The sequence below is a fragment of the Eucyclogobius newberryi genome, unplaced genomic scaffold (genome assembly GCF_026437365.1).
Source record: "Eucyclogobius newberryi isolate DKJ021-1_F unplaced genomic scaffold, fEucNew1.0.hap1 SCAF_10, whole genome shotgun sequence".
Classification (NCBI taxonomy): Eukaryota; Metazoa; Chordata; class Actinopteri; order Gobiiformes; family Gobiidae; genus Eucyclogobius; species Eucyclogobius newberryi.
The window spans coordinates 15,173,508-15,197,734 of record NW_027315724.1 but is presented as its reverse complement, the minus strand read 5'-3'; the positions used below and the strand labels follow the sequence as shown (position 1 = coordinate 15,197,734).

The 24,227-nt window shown below is 41.9% G+C and overlaps 1 protein-coding gene across 1 annotated transcript; it reads left to right on the top strand.

Moving 5' to 3' along the window:
• Positions 1–1,535: 1,535 nt before the first annotated feature.
• pid1 (phosphotyrosine interaction domain containing 1) lies at positions 1,536–24,191 on the top strand. Its single transcript, XM_072461790.1, has 3 exons — positions 1,536–1,742; positions 10,656–10,802; positions 21,191–24,191. The coding sequence occupies exons 1-3, from the start codon at positions 1,713–1,715 to the stop codon at positions 21,689–21,691; spliced, it is 678 nt and encodes a 225-aa protein (XP_072317891.1). The 5' UTR covers positions 1,536–1,712; the 3' UTR covers positions 21,692–24,191.
• Positions 24,192–24,227: the final 36 nt, after the last annotated feature.

The window sequence follows — 24,227 nt, the reverse complement described above, 5'->3', positions numbered from 1 at the left end:
CTGGTGGTAAACTGAACAGCCTCGGTGACCTCGGGCTTTATCCAGATGTTCTCCCGTGTAAACATGTCTAAAAACAGCCTGCCACAGTCCCGGCCATGTCGCTCAGCACACCTACAAACATTACAAGTCCAGGCACAGCAGGAGGAGGAGCAAGTTATTGATGGCTCTGGACGAATGCTGTGGACGGTGGTTTGAGACGGACGCCTTATGGTCTTGGATCCCGGGAGGCTCGGCTCATATCATGCAGAAATTCTTGCGTTTGGATTGCATTCTTTGTTGTTTACTTCAATCTCCATCCCACTCCAAAACCTTTATATATACACATGTTAAGCTCAAGTAAATTGCCATGTAAGAAATGCAATTGAAACATATTTTTGTACTATCAAAGTTTCCTCATGCATTGACTCACCGCAACAAGTAGCTGTAGTGTAGCAACATCTGCCCTGAGGCGACTGAATCAAACCACCACTCACTCAATTACACGCAACATTCAAACAATTTTAGCCTATAGTTGTCTGAAGGTATCGCAGTCCGTTTTGGAAGTGGCGAAATAAACAGATCACTTAGGAGGGACATATTATGTAAAATATGTTAGTTTACTTGAAGCTGTGTTATGATTGACTCATGCATGTTTGAGTAATTCAGCTGGCCACTGTCCAGGGTGTACCCCGCCTAAGGCCCAAAGTCACTGGGATAGGCGCCAGTCACCCGCGACCTCTAACGGGAACAAGCGGTAGAAAATGAATGACTGAATGAATGAATGAATGTATTGACCTGCTTGATTTTTTTTGATCGATCAGAATATTATTAATTTTTTCACCTACCCCCTATCCCCGCCCACTGCTCTGTACTTATTTGTGATTATTAAAAACTGAAACTTTGGGTCATTGAGGTCAAAAATGTTGCATAGTTACTTTTCAACACTAAAAACAAGTAAATAAAGATGTAAAAAACAACAGCATCTCATTAGATCCACGCAATGCCTGTCTGAGGGGTCATGACTTCTCAGTTTTGTCATTTGGAACAAAAAATAAATGTAAAATAATGATATGTTAAAGTAAATACAAAAACACCGTAACACGCACATCCGGGAACTTGTGCAGTGGCAATCGAGTCCGCCATTTTGAAAGGGGCACAAAAGCACGTCTACTACATACGAAATCCAGGAAATATGAGGCCAAAATGCCAATAACCTGCTTTCTGTTAAGACATTGCTTTGTTGACTGACCAAGAAATGATAGCTTTGTCGCGTACCTTAGTTTTCCGTTATCGTCTAAAGAATCAAAGTATTCGTAGCTCATTATGCTGTAGAAAAGGATGCAGTCGTGTTGTTTTTTATATACCGCGTGCCCCTTTTAAAATGGCCCGGCTGTATGACGTCACCTCGAACGCATGTATATAAAAAAAAAAAAATTCAATTAACAATAAATCAAACGTCAAATATCGCCATTTCCGTCTGCACCTGAACGCACCTTGATCGCGGGAGGGGAAAATAACCCAGAAAACGACTCTGGCTCCCCCTGCTGGCCGTGGCGGCACTCGCAGCCAGGCGGAGCAACACCTTCATCACATCCAGCAGTCCAGAGTGAGCGAGGAGGACGCAGAGGCGAGCTGAGAAGGCGACCAGATGTGAGCCGGAGCCGCCGGGACTACGCCAACACCAGACGCCGCTGAAACGAGACACTGACAACAAAGTCATCCCTTCCGCGAAAATGTGGCAGCCCGCGTCGGAGAGACTGCAGGTAAGACGCCGCTTCGCCCGGTTTACGTCGACGCGGCTGCTGTAAATAAAGACACAGAATTGGGGAGAACACCGAGCCGCACGCCGCGTTGTAACGTGACTATAAACGAGTTCTTCTGTTACTTACGCCGTTATTGCCGCGTTTTCTGCACATTAATCTGCGCTCGCTTTGCCCGTCTTGCTAGTTGCGTCTCCGCGCACCTATTCACGTTACGCAAGACGGGGGGGGGGGCACGCGAAATAGCCCCTCTTTCTCCCGCTGCATTCCCGTGCTCCTTTAGCCTCCGCTTAAGCCATTTCACCAACAATTTGAGCAAAAAAATGCGTGCACGTTTGCATTACCGTGGTGTTATTTGTCAAATGAAATCGATATTCTGTCTGTAAATGCACCTACAGCGGCAACAGGCCCGTTCTCGTTGTCACTCACACGCTCTTGGATGTTAGCTACACAAGAAGGATGCTAAATCCGTGCACTTTTCCATGTGCTTCGGCTCCAACAAAAAAAAGAAAAGAAGAAGAAGAAGCAAAAAACCTGTGGGTAAACCTGTTGCCCGGGAGCCGTTAAGAAGACGTGCGTTTTTGTGGGTGTAAGGGGCAAACCGTGCATGCACCGAGCCCCGGCTTCACGTCTCCAGCAGCAGCAGTAATGTTCTCCAGATGTGGGCCTCTTGCGGAGCCAAGTGAACTTCTTGCACAATCCTCTGCCCAGGCGTCGAGAAAGATGGAATCACACACAGCCTTCATTAAAAAAAAAGCCCGTGTTTTTCTTCCAATCCCGATGTGGAGATAGAATACCTGCAGCTGTAAACTAGGTGCACGTATTCTGGTCTCTCCAAAAGCGAACACAAGTCTCATCTAAAGCTGGTGATCTGCATTCTGACATGGCAATAAGACATGGTGACTTGTTGGTTTTGTCAAGTTTGTTCAACAAGTGTTCAATAGAAATGTCCAGGCTAGACATAAAGTTCATTAACATCCTGGTTTGAGTTCTTACAGGAGACTTTACAGAGACTGTGTTCACACTTAACCACATCAAAACTGTGATTAAAACAGGATTAAACCCAAAATGAAACCTGGACTAGCTCAGAACTAGAACAAGGACTAGAACAGAGCAAAAAAAAGGTCTGCATGAGGCGTAAAATGGGATCAATTGAGGACCAAATAACGACACGAGTAAACACGGTCTATTCATGATCTTTTAACCAAAAAAACAATATCATGCACAACTCTGTAATAGAACATTTAATACAACTGTTATAGAGCTCAACAGTGACCACCCCTAACTTTATTCCGGAAGTAAATTATCTGTACATTTTTCCCATGGACTTGTGTTTATTTGGGCTGGAAACAACCGTGTCGTGAATCTTCAGAACTGTTGAGCTCCATATAAGTGTTATTATGATTTCACAACTAAAGCTATATATTTTCAATCCATACTTCTTAATGATTTTAAACCACTTCCATGCAAAGACACAGAAAAGGAAAAACGCTCCCATTCAGCAAAGATTATGTGGTTAACATTCCATAAGAGAACTCTTGAGTACAGAAGTCTTATCTTCTTACCGCTTAAGTCTGACCGTTAGCAGCAGACTGGAACAAACTGTATGAATCACACGTCGTCACTCTCTGGTGAGCATGTCGTTTTTAATGTATTCCAAAAATCATACTCATAATTATTTGGCTCATTATTGGAATCACAGTTACTTCTGTTCTGTTTCTGTCAAATTGACCTGTAGTGAACATAAAGACCTAAAATGTTTTATTATTCATGTTTTGTGACACTTTTGTAGATTAGAACAGTGGCTATGCGCCAGATTTAGAGGAGCAAAACAAGCAGTTGTGAATAAGAAGTTGTGATAATCTGAGGGGCTCTTGACATTCCCCCCTCCACAGAAGTATCTTGTGTGGCTGAGACCAACAGGCGGTGAGGCCACACTTTTATGTTGTTACCGGTTGTTTTCATTCACTATGGCGTTTGTCCAGGTTTTCTCAATCGTGCTGTCCTCTGTTGCCATGGTAACACCTGATGTCTCTACATCTCATGGACGTCGGTGAAGCGGTGGGGACATGGAGCGGAGATAGTGAGCAGCTCATGACAGGGGCAGCTTATATACAATGAAGTATAGTACATGTATTCTTAGCGACTGTTTATTTGACTAGTCTTAACAGTTATACCAACATTATAGTAGTATTAGTAAAGGCAAATGCGCAGTCAGAGAGTTTTCAGTTTGGCTTTCTTTTCCCTCAAAAGAGCCTATGCCAGTGTTCAACAACAGATTGCACAATAAGCAGTGGTCTTAGCATGAATGTGGACACACGGGCCGTTCTAATCCAAGTTGGCAGAATACGCCTATGGCTGCTGCTAAGTATGTTTCCCCCCCGTCAGCACCTCTCTTTGAGCAAACACTTTGACACTTGGACCATGTGAGGCTGACAGCAGATTGGGATGTACGGACGATGCAGGACACAAATAGCTGACTCAAGAGTCCACATTCAGAATGAGCTGAGCAGCGCCTCGTCGTAGCTCTAGTCTTTGTCTGAGGCTTATTTGTGATCGCAGACACACAGTGGAAAGAAGAACGTCAGCCTCGAATGGTCCAGTTTCTCAACATTATTTGTATCTCGTTACATAATTGCCTAATTTTTTTCATGTTTTTTGGTAAAATAGAGAAAAACACTTTACATTTACATATGAGAAGTGTTTTTTAGCTGTAATACTATTTCTGTTTGGCCGAGGACACAGACAGTGACACTTATAGATGCAGCAGGGTCTGGAGAGTAGAATGTGACCAACTAAGCAGTTTTGCTATAATATCAAGACAAAAACCCCGTCTCAGGAGAAAGCCTTTGGTTTGTTACAGGTTCATCAGAACTTTACTTACTTTGCTACGACATTTCTTTGAGAATAATCTAACAGATACTTTACCTTATGCAGCGTTTTTATTATTTCTCAAGTTTTATGTGAAATTGAGATGAAACTGGTCTTCTACATCAACTAAGTCTCCTATTTCCATATGATGAATAAAGACTACATTTTTTAAAATCTGTGCTGACAAACCACATCCCTAACTTAAATGTTGCAATTGTTGTTAAAGGCTCCTAGACCGACTTGGAAATGAGAGTGCCTGGAATCTTTTCCCCGAGGATCCAATCTTTGCTCTTTTAGCTGAAATTGTGGCAGGAGTGTGACCAAAACTGGGTCTCGAAGAGTATAAAAATAGTATAAGTTAACCACCTCGCTGAAAGACGAGAGATTTACTTAGTCCACATCCGTGCAATGCCTGCCAGGTGAACAACAACACATTTTACGAAGCGTGTATTCTGTCGTTTGTGCTGTACTTTCTTGTCGGCGCGCCCTGCCTCTGCTTAAGTCATTTAGCCCGTTTGCCGTCTTCATTGTCAACGTCAAAGACTCGTTGAATCTTTTATTGCCAGTTAGAGATTGCCACCCCCGGGCTTTGAGGTTGTTTTAGTACCCACTTCCTCCTCCAGAAGCAGCCGACCAATCGCGGAAGGTCCAGCAGCCCGCCCACAAAGTCGAAGCGTCCAATCGGATGTGAGAAAAGCGCGCCGTAGACCACTCACAGTGCCGCCGAGCGTGTTCAGACAGATTTCCTCTCGTAAACTATCCGAGGATCAGAGGGGGAGGTAGTAAACACGTAGAGGGACAGCTCACAAAGTTAGAGCGGCCCGGGACGACGAGACCAGGGGGGTAGCATGGACTTCATTACAGCTAAGCCCCACTCAATTGTACCCTTTACCTACAAACCAGAGGAAACAGGCTGACGGAGGGTGATGTAAAAAGAACCAAGTGCAGCAGTGAGCAAAATTAATACATTTGGGCTGTTTTGTTTTTGTGTTTTTGCTCAAACTTGTCAGTAATCCACTGTTGTATTTTCAAAAAATCTTTTATTTCATTCGGTCCAGTTTTGTGTAACTTAAAAGCTACATTACAGTTAAGGTTTTCCACTATTAACGACACCAGGATTTCCCCCAACACCAAAATATTAGAGATGAGTGATATATCAGTTCCAAAAAAAACAAATTGTACGATATTTGGTGGTAATAGTGTTTTTGCCGGTTTGTCCTCCGTGTATCAGATCCACAAAGAAAATGATACCAAATTTCAGTTGATGAGCAGTTTGGCTAAAAATACATCTTTATCTTTGCACAATTGTGCCACAAATTATTTAATATCTCGGAAAAAAAAAATTCTGTTGTTATTTTCACTAAAGTTAACTTCAACTTTGGATTTGCTTAAGCAAAATGTCGGTATTTCTAAAATTACAGCATCAAGCGTTTGGGCTCAAAAAGTCCATATCGGACCGTCCCTACAAAAAACATGAATTGTTTTGCTAAAACCAGTTCTAAAACCTTCCATTAGACACAATTTGAGATATTAGATAGTTGTTGTTATAAATACTGCTCGGATCCTCGGGGAAAAGATTCCAGGCACTCTCATTTCCAAGTCGGTCTAGGCGCCTTTAACAACAATTGCAACATTTAAGTTAGGGATGTGTTTGACAGAATCATTGTTGAGTAGTTGGTTCTATACTATTTGAACCAGCTCATCAAGCTTCATCTTTTCTTTCACCACATTGACACCAGTGATGAAGTCTGAGCAGCTGGAGACATCTGTTTGAATGAAGCGTTCCTTCTTTCATCTTCAGATCTGTTTCCGCGTGCGTCTCTGGGCCGCTGTCTTCTGATGTGTCACAGACGCGCTAATGTTGTTTTGCTCTTGAGGCTTTCCCTGAACGTGCACTCATTCATTATGGCATTAACTGCGGCATTTGAGGATGTGCAAGCAGCGCTCAACAGCCAATTTGTCTGTCTGTTAACACGGATTTGAGTCGTTTGTGTCTTCTGTGGGCGTGGTGAGGCCTCAGATCCTGATTTTTGACCCGAAAGCGTGGTTCCTGCAGGCGGCTCTCCCAGGGGTCCACTGTGGAGCTCACCATCTGCGTTCTGTTAAAGACATCGCTGCGGGAGCCGGCCGCACAACACTTGTTCCATTGACTGAACTGAAGATGCAACTGAGTGGTTTACTCATTCACACGGCTCCTGGGTGCGCATCCTTTTGAAATGGTATTAATGTGTCAGTTTGAACTTATGATGATGACCGAGCCAAAATTATACCTGCAATTTAAAATGTGTTTTTGTTGAAAATAAGGATGACCAATAACATAAAAAAGATTTGTGAATCCATGAATTCTTTAGTGATGTTGGTGCCACAGGATACAGTTCATTATTCCACACTATTAGCAAATGAATGAATAAAGTGTTGCTTAAGTTCACCTCGGCCCTGAGCACTACTGCACCTGACCTCTTATGATCGTCTCATTCCTCAAACGTAACCTTGGTAACACCTTCTGCATGAGCTGGATTGGTTTGAACTTGAACGACTTGGATCTATAATTCTATAATCTATCATTCTTAGGGGTTATGCGTTTTGTTTCTTGAAGTAAGCTGGATTTTCAACAGTACAGTACGCACGTGAAAAAGATCGGCGATTCAACGCTGGGTTGAAGTGGAGTTAATTCCAAAATTTACATAGCCTTTGTGGAAACACTTTGAAAATGTCAGGCTCTGAAAATAATTCCGATCACTTGGTGTAATTGCGTGTCAATCTCAGAACGAGACTTTGTTTTCATAATCCGAAAATCCTAAAGGGGACTATTATTCAAAGATTTGCGGCTTTTCTCCTGAGTGCAACCATTGTTTGATTTCAAATCCCAGGCACAGACAAGACGCTTAGCCCTTTACCTGAGCGCTGATTCTGCTCCAGTGGTGACCAAAAAGGCTGTCAACATCCCAACTCAATGCTTGAAATAGATTTAGGAACAAGAGACGCTTGTTTTAAAGACTTTCTGGGAATGGGGAAGTATAAAAAATAGTTATAATTGAATGAAAATATTATGAATAGACTTGCAGCATTAGGGCTCCTGGCTCGGCTCCTTGTGGGGGGTGAGGAGTCCAGAGCCGCAGGAATGTGAGCCGCTGTCAGGAAGCCGTAAAGTGCTGACGCCGAGGTCAGAGCACGTTTACGCACATGTGGCTTCGCTTTCACTACTCCATTTGGACGTTTGTCTGTCCCTCTCCTTCATCTCCACCTCGTGCTGTTCCGCCTCGTCTTCCTCTTTCCAGACACATCGCTTTTGGTATGAAAGGTTTTCTCCAGACATGCACACACCTTCATTAATAATGCTGTATTAGAGAAAGTGTTCTGCGGTTTCTTAATTACTATGCTGCACTCAACTTTTATTTAATCTTTTTTAGACCAGAATTGTGTAAATAAACTACTTCTAAAACTTTGCAGCATTTATTTTTATGTACAGTATCCAAACCATAATATTGATCTAAAATGGCGTAAAATTGGACTTCCTCAAAACTACAGAGCTGGTCTTACATCTTTGGAGGGAAATTTCATTATGACCGCCTGCAATTCTTCACTTTACACGTTATGATTTTTGGAAAAATCAGACAAAATCTTTGACTCAGAATCTTAATCTTCCAAATCGGTCTGGTCAGCTGATTGAACTGCTTTGTTGGGAAGGCAGATTAAGCACTGAAATCAACGGCACTTAAAAATGGAGACGCTGAAGGAGGTTTCTCTTGTATGATCTTGACTGATGGAATTGAGCGTTTTGAGATTTCGAGAAGGAGATGGCCTGGATGTGAACGTTATCAGCGACCAATAACAAAACACCAGCTCTGTTTTTTTTTATTAGGGAAACCATGACAAGTAGAGTTTATGAGGGATTTTCACATTACCAATAGCTTCAGAACTAAATTTAGCTGCTAACACAATTTGACATTTTGCCAACAAGTACAATCCAGCCTAGAGGACTCATTATTCATCTCCCAAGTCGACTGAGATCACTGTATTGAATCCAGAGACAGACGTCTATAGAAAAACAACGTGATCCCAAATTTGAGGCTACGCTGCAGGTAACGGACACAAAACACCATTTCCTGAAGTTGATTGAAGACTCTCTCCTTGGCGTTCCGAGCGATCCAACGGAAGATTTAGGCTGGCCTCTTTTTCAGGATTTACCGCTTTCATCGGCTGTAAATGTTGACCATCTGGATCGCAAATAACCTGGACATTGTCAGCTAACACTTTTAGGTACCTGGTCATGGGCCTTTTGTGTAGAGACTAAAGCAGTATATGATAAAAAAAAAAAGTTGCTTAGTTTTACTTGCTCTAATGCTGTGTTTTTTTTTAGATTAACATTTTTTGGCCCATTTATTAGACAGGAGAAGACGGTGTGAAATGGGGGATGAGAGAGGGGAAGACATGCAGTAATTTGTTGGCCGGTTGCACTTGGAGCCTGGCATACGTGTGCTGTGCCTTAACCACTCGACCACCGGGCAGCACCCACACCCTGCATACTTGTCCTTACGAGTGAAAATGCTCTGACCTCGATTAGCTTCCAGAGCCGATCTCAAGAGAAACATCCCACGGCTAAAGCTAGGCTATTGAGAAACCCAGGAGAGAATGTAAACATCACATTTCTCACATTTTTGAATAACATTGAACCCTCAAACTGTATAAATACTAGGTTAGCTAAAAAACAACAAACAAACTCGATAGGTGAAAGATAAACAGAATCATTTTCCATCAACAACAGGACTGCAGGCTAAATCATAATTACACACACACATTTTGAAAGTTATTATTTTATACATCTGAACAAGCCTTCTGTGTCTCATCGCTCCAACTCTTGATTTCATTAGTTGTGTTTTGTCTGAGCTGTTCTTGACAAAGGCCAGAAATTCCAGCAGCGAGTTGTGCAATGCCAGGTCCGTGTTCCTGCTCAGGAACTGCTGAGGAGCAGCAGCACAGTCCAGTCGCTCAGGCCCAGTCGCCCAGGCCTAGACCCAGACCCAGGTCTAGACCCGGACCCAGGCCTAGACCCAGGCCCCGACCCAGACCCGGGCCCAGGCCCAGACCTAGACCCAGACCCAGACCTAGACCCAGGCATAGACCATAGACCCGGGCCCGGACCCTAGACCCAGACCCAGGCCTAGACCCAGACCCTAGACCCTATACCCTATACCCAGGCCCGGACCCAGACCCAGGCCTAGACCCAGGCCCAGACCCAGACCCAGACCCGTCCTCTCGCCTTCACATTCCACACAGCGCCCAACAAACCCCACACATCATCTCCATTTCAGTGGAATTTTTCTACTTTGCAATGAGTTTGAAGTTTTGACTACTTCTTGTAGTTGGTCAGTCGTACTGGTCAGTGCCAGCATTTTCAGACTTAGTAGCAATTGATTTAATAGAAAGAAGAGAGATGGACTTTTTTTTTTTAACTCCTTTGTTGTTTAATATTTTAATTACCTTATATAGGTGTGCAACAGTTGATTGGTTATCATAAATTATAATAAGAATAGTTTTTAAGAAAACAGCTCCACAAATACAGCTCATAAAAAGCCCTTTCGATAAAAGTGAGTTTTAAGATGTGATTTAAAAGGTTGTTCCATCACACATTTGATGCATCAACTTAAGAACAAGAATGTTGTCGTCCAGCTTCTGCGTCCTGAAACAGTTGGTGGCAGTCGACTGATTTACATTTGTTCGATACATATTATGAACTAATAACTAACAATCGGTGTCTTCATCATAAATACAGCTGGAGTTTGTAAATGTTTTAATAATCCTACGTTATGCTCCTTCCTCTCCAAAGCTCATCAGGGTGGTAATCCAGAACACTCCTCTGTGTTTTTAAACTCCATACACCTTCACAAGACGGTTCAAGTTGTCACCATTACACAGTTTTGCCAAGAATGGTCATGTCCTATACCGCCCCCTTTTTGCTCTGGTTCTTTCCTGCTGCTCATTTGTTCAATTCAATATAAAGAGACGCACTTTTCTAACAGCCGTTTTCTCCTGTGTTTCTTCTAGCACTTTCAGACTATGCTCAAGACCAAGCTAAATGTGTTGACGCTGAGGAAGGAGCCATTGCCCACGGTGATCTTTCATGAACCTGAGGCCATCGAGTTATGCTCCACTACGCCAGTCGCAAAGAGCCGGATCCATACCGGATACAAGGTACGCTCACATGAATTATTCTGAATCCAAACTGCAGGAGTAGTACGGAATCTCAAATCTTAGTCTTAGTCTTAATCAGTTCAAATGAAAGTCGATGTTTTCTTTGGGCGAGCGTGTACGCGGCTGTGTGTGGGTTTGTTTTCCACGGCTCTGTTAAGTTTCAGAAGCACGGTTTGAGCCAATGAGCCACGATACTTCTCTCCACTGCGTCTTTGTCCTCACAACCTAAAAACAAACGGCGCTACACATCTAAATAGCTGCCATGATCTGTTATTACTCAGCGTGCGTGTTTGGCTGTCCCTGCCACAACAAGAAAAACATCAGCTGAGGAATTCACTCTTTGTCACGATTGATTTGAAAAGAGTTTTTTTTTTTGTAAATTAAAGTTGTGATTAACAGTATACGTATTAGTAATGCGTTCATTGTGTTGATGTTTTTTTCTTAAGATAGGTAGACAACAGTCAAAAACAATATTGATAAAAAAAACGACTTACATCTTGATATTTGTATGCGTTTTAAAATGAATATTATGATCTTACAACTATCATAATTGGTGAAATTCATGGGTTTCTGTCGTGACTTTATCCTGTTATGGACACCATATTTGAGGACTTGAGACCATTAAAAACAACATAGCATATTTAGTTTTGAATTATTGCAGTGGTCCTAATTTTTCATCACTCTGAAACCCATGTATGGGCACCACAAAGGCGGATCCAAATGTGATAAATCCTTTCACAGGCTGCAGTGCTCTGAGGGGCGATATGTTTAAAGAATTCCCAAGACAAAACAGTCCAGGAACAATCAGTCCCAGAGCTTGTTGTGAGTAATAGTACAAAGAAGTTAAAACTATGAATCACTGATAACATGTCGCACAGTGTAATCTGAGGGAGGTGACCAGGTCGCGGTCTGTAGTGGGCAAATCTAACATCAGATCCTCAGAGAACATCAAGTGAAACTCAAGGAGCAGAACGTCTCAGTTTAAAGAAACAAACTGATAAGCATAACTGTAATAAAGTTGAAATATCTTTTAAGTAATGGCTTCAGTCAAAGTGATCAAAGAAAATATGTTGTTGAAATAAGTATGCACCACACACAGAAGTTACTTGGAAAGATTAAATACACTAATATAAAGCATTTGCAATTTTTTCACAGGATTTAGAGAAGCATGGGGCCATTGTGCTCGGGCTGCCTTCATAACCACTAAACCCGCCATTGTTGTTTAATCCTATTAAGTCTTTTGCAATCAACCTTTGGCTTAATACACCTCTACAAAAACAGCAGACTTGTCAGAAAAATGGCTCATTGTGGACACCAAAATAGATACTGTACAACTGATGATCATTTTATGGTACTTTACCTTATTCTGGAAGTTGCCTTGGAGACCACCATCCTCCCAGTTGTATCAGTTTACATAGGGCTGCCCATCTCAAGAGCATCGGTGCATTGTTGACGTGTTGGTGCACATGGACAGTGAACCTTTTACACAAATCAATCTTCTTTATATATTTTTTTTGTTGTGAGAGTTTCCCCTCGATCACCACTAAAGTGAATGGAATTTCCCTCTGAACCAGAAGTGACGATTCAAAGCGAAAAGGGGTAAAAGTGGACGAGGCGGAAGAAGATGAATCATGCATTATTTGAGCTTTTTACACGACTTCCTGATTTCTGGTATAACTTTAAACAATGAATGTGTCTGGAAAACACATCCAGGCATTAGTTGCCATTATACTTGAGGTCTACACCTGCAGTTTGTATCAAGCCAAAACAGTTGGTAAAGGATACACTATTATAAGAGGTTGCTCAAAAAGTATGTTTTAATATATGACCTTTAATTTATTATAGTAATGGAAACAGAATATACTTTGAAAAAAAGTCTTAGTGAACTGTGAAAAACCAAGCTGGACACTGCCATTCCTCTGTATGGTGTGAATCTTTCCAGTCTTACTGCTATGCTTACCCTCGTCGCCGTGGATACCACTACAGTTATTTGCCAGAATACCAACCACGAAGAAAAATCATTTCATCTGTCCACTGGTGCCTGCTCCTGTTGGCTTGTGTAACTTCCTGTCTGAGTCACTACCTGCCTGTCTGTGTATCTGTCTGCCCACCTGCTCCACCAGCTCTGCTTAATGCTTTAAAATGCCACTGTTTTCATTTATGCCTCAAGTTTCACGGAAAGAAAAAGCCAAGGAAATAGGGCCCCTTTGTACTTGCTGCCATCCTCCCTCCTTTGGCTTCAATACGCTCAGAACAAAACCATTTTTTATGCTCTCGGCATTGTCCATATTGCTCTTCTTTTTACCTTCCTCAGCCCCCAGTTGAGATCCTAGTTTTGGGGCTGGCAGGAAGGCTGGCCGAGCGCTGCTATCGCGCTGCCAAAGCCAACAGCTAGTGAGGATGAAAGGCCACCTCTCATTGCCCTGGCTGGCCTGCTGCTGTCAAAGCACTCCACTCTGCATCCATTGAGAAAACGTGTCTCGCTACAGCCTCCTCGTCTCCTCAGTTAGGCCCCATCAACAATGATCAGATTGTTCTTAGTTTGGCTCTGAGACTTTTGCTTGTTCTTTTAAATAACTTGGTTAAATTGTAATAATCAATGTTCAGTGAAGAATCTTCTGAGCTCTAGTCAAGGCAGAAGGCTTTTCAGAAGCGTCATTGATATTGACTGCACTTTTCGGGCAGTAAATCGCTCTGAATAAAAGCTGCTCCTACAAAATTTACAAAGAAACAAGAAATTGTACCTATACAGGCCGCACCTGTCAATAAGCTGCAGGTCCCCACGTTGTAACATGAGATATTTACACAAAAATAAGGTCCACGGTAGTAATGCAGGGGTCAAGTCTTGCCAGTGCGGCAGGTTCTAAACTGCAGACCGCCGTATATCGCCGCTCCTCTTTATGTTTCGCCACTTCTAGATTCACTTCCTCATAAGACTAATTTCTCCGTGAATATGAGTCTGATTGTAATAAAACACACAGCTTTTTAAGATTAAAATACAGTGACCACTGTCCACTGACATCTTCTTCTACAAAGTGTAAATGCTTGCGCTTCCTGCTAGAGTGCCCCCCAGTGGCTTTTAGCCAGTAAAAAATCTATAAATTAACCGCACCGTTGTATGGGCAGCAGGGTTCAAAGCGTGGGGAGAAAGTAATTCCTGACGAAGTCTGAAAAGTACGGTTCTCAGAACAGCCCTTTGTGCCTGCTGTAGTCACTGTAGCAGTGACCACTTTGACTTGATTTGTAAACTCTAGGGAGTGATTTCCACTTTAGTTCAGAGTACAATGTCTCATAGATCCACAAACTGACCAGAACAGATTAAAATACATGGACTACAATACTTGCATAAGATCTTTCTTTTTAGAAGGTTGGTTTACTATGGAGATCCTTTTGTAATGTCTTGAAACATGTGTAGTGTCTTGCTCTACAAATAGTATTTTGTTGTTGTTATGACATTCATTCATTCATATATGAAACAAGGGTCAGATTTCAGATATTACACTTGATCTCTTCAGAACTCCTCTCAGTTCTAATGTACTTGAATGTCTGTTTCTGTGTTTTGAAATGGATCAATTTAAAAAGGCCAAGTTGGAAAAGTAGCAGTTAGTGTAAAGTTGTGATGCCACTGACGGCCATAGTATTTCTCTGTACGAGTTGTAGTGAAGGCGTCTTTCATCCAAACTGAGGCGCTCCTGTCCAGGCCTGGAACATTCAGGGACACGTACACACACACACACACACACACACACACAGCCCACATACAAAATAAACAAGCAAGCACATCACACTAAAAACACAACTCATCCATCTATGCAGCGCAGCACAGCCAGCTGTATTCTGCTGATTCAATATGTTTAGAGGAATGTTAACAACCTCCTCCGGAATGCTGCACTCCGGTCATGTTGGGAGATCCAGACACAAAGGGAGGAGCTGGGATAACCTACTTTCAAGACAGACATAAGAGGCACGTTTCAGCTGGCTCTGGTCCTGCAGACTCCTTCACTTGGAGCTCTTTGACAAGGCTCCGGGTCCAGAGTCAGGGGTCTGCTACGTATGTGACTGACAAATGTAAGTGTAAGAATGCAGATCTCACAAAAAGAGGTTTAGTAACTGCAAACGCACAACCAAGGTCTCAACATATACATAATATATGTTGCTATGGAAATACAGCATTTTATCACATTATGTCGAGTCTTTTTGAGTGGTATCAACTTTCGATGCTTTGGCTTTAAATGAGTCTTGTCAATGAGTCAATAAATACAGAGCACAGATGTAAGAGCGCAGGTGTGCACGACTGAGCATTCTGCACAAATAGCACCGTGGTTTAACATAGGCCTACACTGACTCAAACAAAGCACAGTGTGTCACCGATAAAGAAGAACTGCATTGTAGCCAAAACAGACATGATCAACACAAGTGAATGTGGCATAGTTAAAATCCAGTGAGAAGATGCAGCCAAACCTCCTCCATAAACGTGTAGTAAAAGCTTAAGCACGTGCTGTGTGCATCTGTGCCGTATATGCAAGACAAAAGTGAACAGACGCTTGTAGAGCTGGGTTGAAATAATCGATTTTCTGATTTTTAATCGATTCGCATATTAATGACCGATTATCAATTCGTACGTCCAAAGATGTTTTTTTTTTTTTATTTTTTTTTTAATTAAAATTCTTTTCTACATTTCCCTCAGTGAACTTCAATCTACCTTCGAGAAAGATAATTCAGGACTCCTGGATGATCTTTCTTGAAGGTAGCTTGACCCTTAACCGTTTCATCAGTCTTCCATCAGTAACTACCAATACTTGTAAGATTTGCTGTTTAATATTGACATAATACTAGTTTTAATATGTTGCTTCTCTACACAGTCATGAAGTGAAGGAAACGGTTCAAATACACTTTTCATTTTTAATAACATTAACCCCGGATCAAATCGAAATCGGATTGAATCGGAAATCAGATCGAAATCGATCTGAGAAATCGGAAAAAAAAGATTTTGAAACGTAAAAATCGGAATCGAATCGATTCTTGAAATTTGAATCAAAACCCAGCTCTAGACGCTTGACTTTTGTGCTTTATATTGGCCATTAATGTACACATGCATACTGTCACTTATGCCTGCTGTTATTTTGTTGTTGCTATAATTCAAATACATTTACACAGATTTTTATGGGCCTGGGCCGCTGACACTGCAAATTCATAGATGGACTAATGCTGAAACAACTACCACAAAGAGTCACTGATTGAGCCTTGGTACAGTGTAGTCCCAGACTCCATCTAAAGAGACACATCCTCTTCTCCTTGTGGGGAGGCTCTCTTCTCATTGAAGCCCCTCAGACCCTTCCTTCTTTTTGCTGATAGACAATCCAGCTGTGACTCCTGCAAAAGCAGCTGCTCTTAGTCTGTGTACGTGTTGCTATAACTCCTAAAGCTTTATGCCAATTTGCAAACTGCAAATAATTGAACACTGTTTTATGGACAGTGACTGTTTGCTTCATGTGTTTTCAGTTGAGCACATTTTGTTAGCTTGGACAGCTTGACGTTTGCTTGTATCATTTAACTTCAACTTTATTTTGAAGTCTGTTCAGACATAGTAACTAATCGAAGACATGTTTGGCCATTTCAAAGCTTTATGTTGGCTTATTTAAGTACACAATGACTTGTTTTATATACCAACAGATGCTTGCTGCATCGTGTGATGCACTGAATATAACAAGAAAGAAATACATTATTTCAAACAAATGGGATTTTCTTAGATGAGCCAGTATATCACATTGTAGTTGTTGCCAACAGTTCTTATTTTGGATTAAATTCAATAGACTTTTTCTATTCTGCAAAAAGAAATGTAATTATTTCTCCTTTATCATTGTAAAAATGCCATCATTTTCATTTTGTCTCAACTTCCAAATGTCAAGGACACAAATGACTGGTTTATTCAGTTCTGACCTGACCTTTATCCACTATCTAAAGGCTTTATCTGAAGTCCTGACCTTCATGTTCTGAGCTTCTGACATCAAAGCTGCCCTCAGAGCAGCCCGAGAACAGTGACAAGTCGAAGAGGACAATATATCCTTAAAAACCCAAAGCCTAATGGTGGCCACATGTCTTAGCACACATGCAAATGCTTAGGCACGCTCTTCCCTGCGCTCTACGTCAAACTGTGTTTCTCTTTCTGCTTCTTTATATAGAGCAGATTTGGGTTTAAACTTGTTTACTCAAATCTTCTTCAGTCTCTTCACAAGTCCAAGATGTCTTTTCTCACCCCACTGTGTTTTCTATTTTCTTTTTTTAGAATTACAACCAAACTACATTTTTAATGTGCTGGGAATGCTAATGAAAACGCCCTGTTACTATAAGAGTTTGACTTACTGTATAAAGAGTACTGTAAAGATATTCTAACTGGATAAATTCAAGTAAGAAATTAATTGTTTCCCCTTAAATCCTTCTGACTACAAGTATTCGGAGAACCTTATCAATGTACTTCTTGGCTTGAGTTCAACACAGCCCTTGAACTTCTCTGAAAATGTTATGACACGACTTATATTCATCTTGATATTGGGCCCAGCTCAACATGTTTTCCAGAGCGCAGGGGCTAAGAGATGATAAAAATAGGAGAGAATGAGGCGAAAGGATTGTGAGCAGGAAGAAGACACACATGGAAAGTAGACTCTGTTGATCTCTGGAATGATTTAAGCTGCCTTTCTGACGTCCCAGAGCCAGGACTGGTGAGCTCACTGCCAGAGGTCCGGACAGCAGATGTGAGCTGGTCTGAAAAGGCTGTTGCACACACTCGACACTTGCGACCAAAAGCTGAAGGAATCATGTTTGTCTGTCACTGAGAGAACCTGCACTCTGCTCTGTCTTCAGGTTTATATATGAACTTACCATCCTAAAATACACATATTATGAATCCTTAACCGCACTTTTATAACAATGTTCTCATAAACATAATTGGAGCTGCATGTAGCTTCATCTACCCTAGTTTGATGAATCCTGTTTAGAAATTCCTCTCTACTCCGAGTGACGAAAACACTCCATTCTGAATTTTTCCAATATGTGATGTCAAAAGTCGAGCTCCGAGATCTTCTACTCTGTTTTTAAGTCCATACATCACCAGACTCATTCTGAGCATGATCACTGTGTGGCTGTGTTAACGTGTTGGAGGCAAGTTAGCTTTTGTTTATGTCACCTACAGTATGTCCAGACTCTGCTGGAGTCCAAAGTCAATTCCTGGCGAGGGAAAGGCCATAGTGACACAAAGTAATTGTACTTTTTTTGGTTCTAAAACATGAGATGCCAAAGATATTGAATATTCAAAATCCATCTGGGGAGGATTTCACTGTTGGATTTCACTGTTGGATTTCACCCTGGCCTCTGTGTGGGGGACCAATCGCATCATTGTAGTTTGGGCAGAAGTCAAAAGGACAAATCTAAACAAACATGGTGATGCCAACAGATGTACAGATCTTTTAATTTTTTTAACATGCATGTGAAGCTCTTTGTGTATTTGAGGATCCTTTCCAGATTGATCTTTTGTAGAACTTAATTCAGAGTGATACACATATCAGGTTCTGTTTAAAGGCCAATAACAATACAAATAATGCATATTACTTCAAAGGCCTTCTATGCACATTTCAAACGCATGTTCCTAACGTAGTCCAAATTTCTACCAATTTCTTATCACAATATCTAAGCAAGATTTACAGAGTTGTGCGTCACAGAACTGCTAATATTTGCTCGCCTGCTAACAACACTGACATCACTTCCACCATTCATAGTTAGATGTAAACAACAACAGCACATTGCAGTTTGATTTTGAGCCGAAAACATTACAAAAATGACGGTTCTGTTTGTTAAAGTGCAGCCAGAGTAGATGAATGAAACAAATAGGTTCCTCAAGCGCATGCTATATTCACATGGAGTCTTCATTTTAATCATAGGTATGTAAAGGGGGCAGTGTTGTCTCAATCCAACAGGAATAGGAGTCGGAAGTCTGCATCTTCCCTTCAAAAACATCTGAAGCTACATCCAGTATGTTTTATGGGGCTAATTAAGTTCTGCCTTTGTCTCATGCCTCATGTCTTTCATTCATCCTGCAGGTGTGTATATCTGTGCACAGCTGGATCGTAGCAGTTGCTCATGTCAGAATTCTAAACCGTCATCTTCTAAACATTTGTGTCTGATATGGCATTCCAAATCTGGTCCAAATTCTTGTCTCTTAAGGCACCCGCAGGTTCTCAGCATAGTTCTAACGAGAAAGGAAATATCTTATAGTGTTCCTCCAAGCACACTTACTGCCTTTTAGGGCTGCAACTAAGACTTATTTTGATAATCTATTAGTCTAGTGATTATACTTTCTATTTAGCTATTGTTGTTTGGACCTCGAAATGCCCTTTTATTAAATTTGACCAAGATGAAGGCGAGGACATCCAGATCAGAGTTGGGTTTAATCAGATTTTCATACATCAAGCCATAATCATGATTTAAACATTTCAGCTGCAAGACAATATTTGCAATAGCCAATCATTTTTCTATGACTGAAACTCCATAACTCTTGGCTTTTTCTGTGAATCCTACACTCAGGCAATGCAACACCCAAATAAAACAAAGATATAACCTTTTCTGTTCAACTTACACACAGCTGATTGTACGCGGCTTCCCGGATCCGTAGTCGGGACCGTAGTCGGGATTGGCTGGTTGTCTGAGTGACTTTTGGCAGCGAGCGCATGTCAGTGGTGGACCGTTAAACCACTGCGCCTTCAGGAGATGTGTGAGGCCGTGGCACTGGGCTGGATGATGGATCCCACCCCGCGGTCAGCACTAATGAAAAGCAGGCAGAGGAGACAGCTGCTTCACTACAGCCGCATGGCAGAGTGTTTCCTATAGGACCACAAATTAGTACTGTTTTGTACCGCTAATGCTAGGGCTAATGCCACAGATTCACACCAAAACGCAGAGAATTAATGGGCCAGATTAATAAAAATGAGTCAATCTTGTTTTGTGATCTAAAGAGCCTGTACCCAATATTTTATGTAATAGTAAAATCTGTTTTGCCCCGGTACAGATGGTAAAAGCATCTATTCGGGTGGAAAGGAGACCACAGAGCTTTCTCTGCATCTAATAATAGAGCGCTTTATTCTCCGTTTGCATGATAATGTTTGTTAGCTTTACTGTTACAGAGTTATGAAAAGAGCTTTTAAACTCATTGAGGTGAATATTTGGGATGCTGGCAATGCGTTAGGTAAGTGATACATGTGGACTGCTGCAAAGAAGCAGTTTTGTTCTGTTTTTCTTGTGTTTTTCTCATAAAAATCAGCTACAGCACCTTTAAAATAGTACAAAAAAATATTTTATTCAGGTTGCGTCTATTTTACTTTGGTGTAAAATCTAGAAGGAAAAAAAGTCCCTAAAATGTAAAGTTGCATAGCCCAACTACAAAGCCAGGTGGAATCCCTAAACCTTTTTGGCCGCCTTTGGTTTTTAAGATTTCGAGGCTGAGATCCAGGCTTGTTCTATTAGCTACCACATTTTAATATACAATATAGTTGCAGGAGAATTTATTGTATTCAGAGTAATTTAAGCCATGACTCTAGTCTGCTTATAGTTTTGTGGTGACACATTTTTCATATAAGACTAAGCAGCCCGACTGAGGCCAGTGGAGGGTGAATGACTGGAGTATTGTTCTTTAAAGATCACATTTACATTGTGGCTAAGGAGGCCACAGAGAATTTCAGTGTCAGACTAAACACAACTCAAAGAGAAGAGAAGCAGACAGATCATGTGATAAAAGAAAAACAGGAAATGTGTCCTGTTGCCAGGAGACAGTGTTAAGTATTATGTTGTTTCATTTCTCAAAAAAGAATAAATAACAGAAATGAAAGAAACAAGAAATAGATTAGGGACAATTAAAAGTACTGTGCTGAAAAAGGGTAAATTGTATGTATATTTTCTTCATTCTGAGAAAGCAATAATACATCAGGATTACTGTATTCCATTCTTGTCCTTTAGCGTTTGTAAAGTAAGATCATTTTATCCCTCCGAGGGAAATTCAATCTGCATTTGACCCATCTTTCAATGCCACGGGGGGCCCATCTCCAGATCGCTCGGGGCCCATCTCCCGATCCTGAGCTTGTCTTAGTTAGGACCACTGTCGCTGGGGGATTTGGGTTGCTGGGGGAAACCAGAGTGCCCAGAGGAAACCCACGTACACAGGAGTTAAACCCGTGCCAGCCACAGTGGTTTGGTGCTTGTTGATGAAAGACATAGAAATACAATGTTTTAGGATGTCTTTCATGTGACATTTATGCCCTCAACATAAAGCACACTATTTTTTCACAGTTTGTAATGGTTGAAGCCATTGATTCTAACGGGTCATTTCTGTCACTCTGTTGCAGGTGAATTACCTGGGAAAGGTGACTATCTCTGGGAGCCACTTCCTGTCCGGCTGCACCGAGGGAGCAGTGGTGGGGCTGGTGGAGGACAGAGCCTTGGCTCAGCAGCAGGGCACATTCCCCAGAGGCAGCTCTGTGCTGGAGATCCGACCCTTCCAAGTGCGCCTTCATCACATGGATGAGCACGGAGAGGCCTCCTCAAACATGGACACATACCAGGTGGCACGGATCGCCTACTGCACGGCTGACCACAGCGTCAGGCCCAATGTGTTTGCGTGGATCTATCGAGAGATCAACGACGACCTGTCCTTCCAGATGGACTGCCACGCTGTCGAGTGTGAAAACAAGCTAGAGGCCAAGAGACTGGCCCACTCCATGATGGAGGCCTTCCGCAAGACCTTCCACAGCATGCGCAGCGACGGACGCATTCACAAGAGCGGCTCAGCGGACGACTTGACCGAAGACTCGTCCACTCCTGAAGACACCACTCCAGACGACGGCTGAAGGACTGAACACAAACCCACCCTTCCAGTCCTGATCCAGGGATGGACCGCTCTCCTTCTCCTCTAGTCTCTTTCTCTTTCATTTGGAACACAAATCAACTGACCCTGAGAACCACCCTGCCCAGGTTAATGAAGTAGCTCTGAAACAAAGGGAAGGTTGATGATTTAAGTGACATTTCAAACATGGATAGCTAAGTGCTGCCTTTTGAATCAAATGCCCTCAAAGACCCATGAGGGCACCTCCTGAGATTGACTAGACATTTCCATTTCCTGTCTCTTACTCTCCGCAAAGACACACTTTGTGGTTCTTAAGCTTTTTTGTTTTTAGTTTTTTTCAGTTAAGGAACAACTAAAGAAATGTGTTTCCCATTAAGACCTTAGCTAATGAAACCGAATGCTACTCTTGCCATGTGTGGACCCAGCTTAAATAAGACTGACTTATGTTGGGTTCCATCTCCAGAGTTCTCGTATAGACGAATGGATCTCTGTTACGATGCCTTTGACCTTGATAATAAGTAACAAATGCGGTAACTTAAAGCACTATTCGTGTCATCAGTGTGGTACTACCCGACTGAGGTAGAGGCATTCCCAGTGTCTACTGAACACAACAGAAAGTACGGCGCACCTGCCTGTGTGAAGGTGCTCAAAAAGAACCTGTAACGTTCCGGCTGAAGGTTTGGCCTGTCTGCACGCATCTCAATCATTACATTCTGTTAGTAAACCAAATCTGGGCTGTTTTTCTGCAGCCCGCCTTGTGCCTCACTCTCCTCTCGCATTACTTGTTTTAACCCTGGTCTCATCAAATACATGTGGCCAAGTACGTGTATTATTCATATGCCTGGTAGCTTTCTCCTGCACGGTTGGCGTATTGTATATGAATGTACACGAGTGCTATATTTGTGTGTAACTGATGAATATGTTTAGTTTGGGAGACTTTCCAAGACGTATAAAAGTCGAGGTACTTTGAGCGTACTGCCACGTTATTAGTTCTTTTTAACTTAAAGAAGATGTAAAGTTGGGGGAGGCAGGGTTGTAGCCGCCTTAATGCTCGTAAGTGACAGTCGTACAAGGCTGAGGAAACATTTGAATGCACTATACTTATTATAGTGGCTTAAGGAGGCAGCAGCAGTGACCAAGGAGCATCGACTCGCTCCACACCACTTTCTTTCCTTTTAACTTGACCAGACAGTACTGTGATCATACTTAGGACGTTCACAGTGGAAACCGGGGTGGCTCCAGAAGTCCGCCGACCCTAAGCAATGTTACATTCATGTCACTGAATGATGTTGCTTTAAGTCCTAAATACTTTACAACATAGGTACAAATAAATGCAAGCAAATACGCCCTGTTTTAAGTTGGCACGTGTGGGTTTTTCCTCTGGGTGTTTTCCTTCATTAAAATACAAGCAGAACCTAAAATCAATCAAATCAATGATTTTAAATACAAAGGATGTTTTCTTTTTGCATACCAATTGGGCAAATATTTGCACTTTTTTAGCGTATCTGCTATCAGCCTTAAAAGTCAAGCAGCGGCCGATATTTTGTTTGGGTTATGCATAAAGTTTTATTTGAACACTTCAGTGCAAAGAGGGCGCTGGATAAAACAGGATTAACTGCTCTCTTTTCCAGTTTGAGTGAAACTGGGTTGTAGATGACCCAGTTTGGGGGGAAATATGCCGTGCACATTGGCCCAATAATATTGTCAGTGCTTGTTTTGTCTGGATTTGAAACAATCCCTAAAACCAACCAAACATACAGTATCTGGGGGGTGAATATTATTAAGTATCTAATGACACAATATCCAGCTAAAGATGCTGCTGCGCGCTGTGCAATTAGTCCAAAACATACCAGAGCTTATTAGCTTGTCACAGTGAGCTTTGAGTTTATCCATCCAAAACCCCAGATCCCTCATGTTTTCCTTTTTCTTTCTCATTTTCACTGTAGGCTACATTTGAGTGCCGATTGGAAGCTGACTTCTGCAGCCACACAGGACCACGGCTCCGTTAGCTCCTCTTTGTTGGTCCACTTACACTGTCCATGTGCTCCAGATTACATAGAATTAGACCCGACTTATTTAGAGTACAATATTCAGCTAGGGTACGGCACAGAGTAGTACGCAAAGACATATTTAAATCTTGCTTGACAAGTTTATATACAGGCCCAGATGTAATCACTTTCCAAGTACAGTATAGAAATGAATAGTTATATAACAAATGATAGAACATAGAAGAACCTTAGTGCGATCCAGAGCAGTATTATGAAGCCTACTGTGAAACAAGAATAGCCTGATAGTGTGTGTGTGTGTGTGTGTGTGTGTGTGTGATGAGTGAGGAGTGTGCGTGGACAGGCCAGAGATACGTTTTTATAAAGCTGTAAATTACTGTCTTGTCTGTCGGAGCTTGGGCGCGCTTTAAATGTTCAGAAATGTTACCTTAAGTGTTTTCTATACAGTGTTTGCAAAGATCAAGAAACAATTGCATATAAAGTACTTACCAAATGCAATGGTCTGGTCTGTTTGTTTGCACTTCCTAGAATATG

Coding starts and splice junctions, on each gene's coding strand:
- pid1 (XM_072461790.1), top strand. CDS start 1,713: ATGTGGCAGCCCGCGTCGGAGAGACTGCAG. Junction 1,743..10,655: donor CCGCGTCGGAGAGACTGCAG/GTAAGACGCCGC, acceptor TGTTTCTTCTAG/CACTTTCAGACTATGCTCAA. Junction 10,803..21,190: donor GGATCCATACCGGATACAAG/GTACGCTCACAT, acceptor ACTCTGTTGCAG/GTGAATTACCTGGGAAAGGT.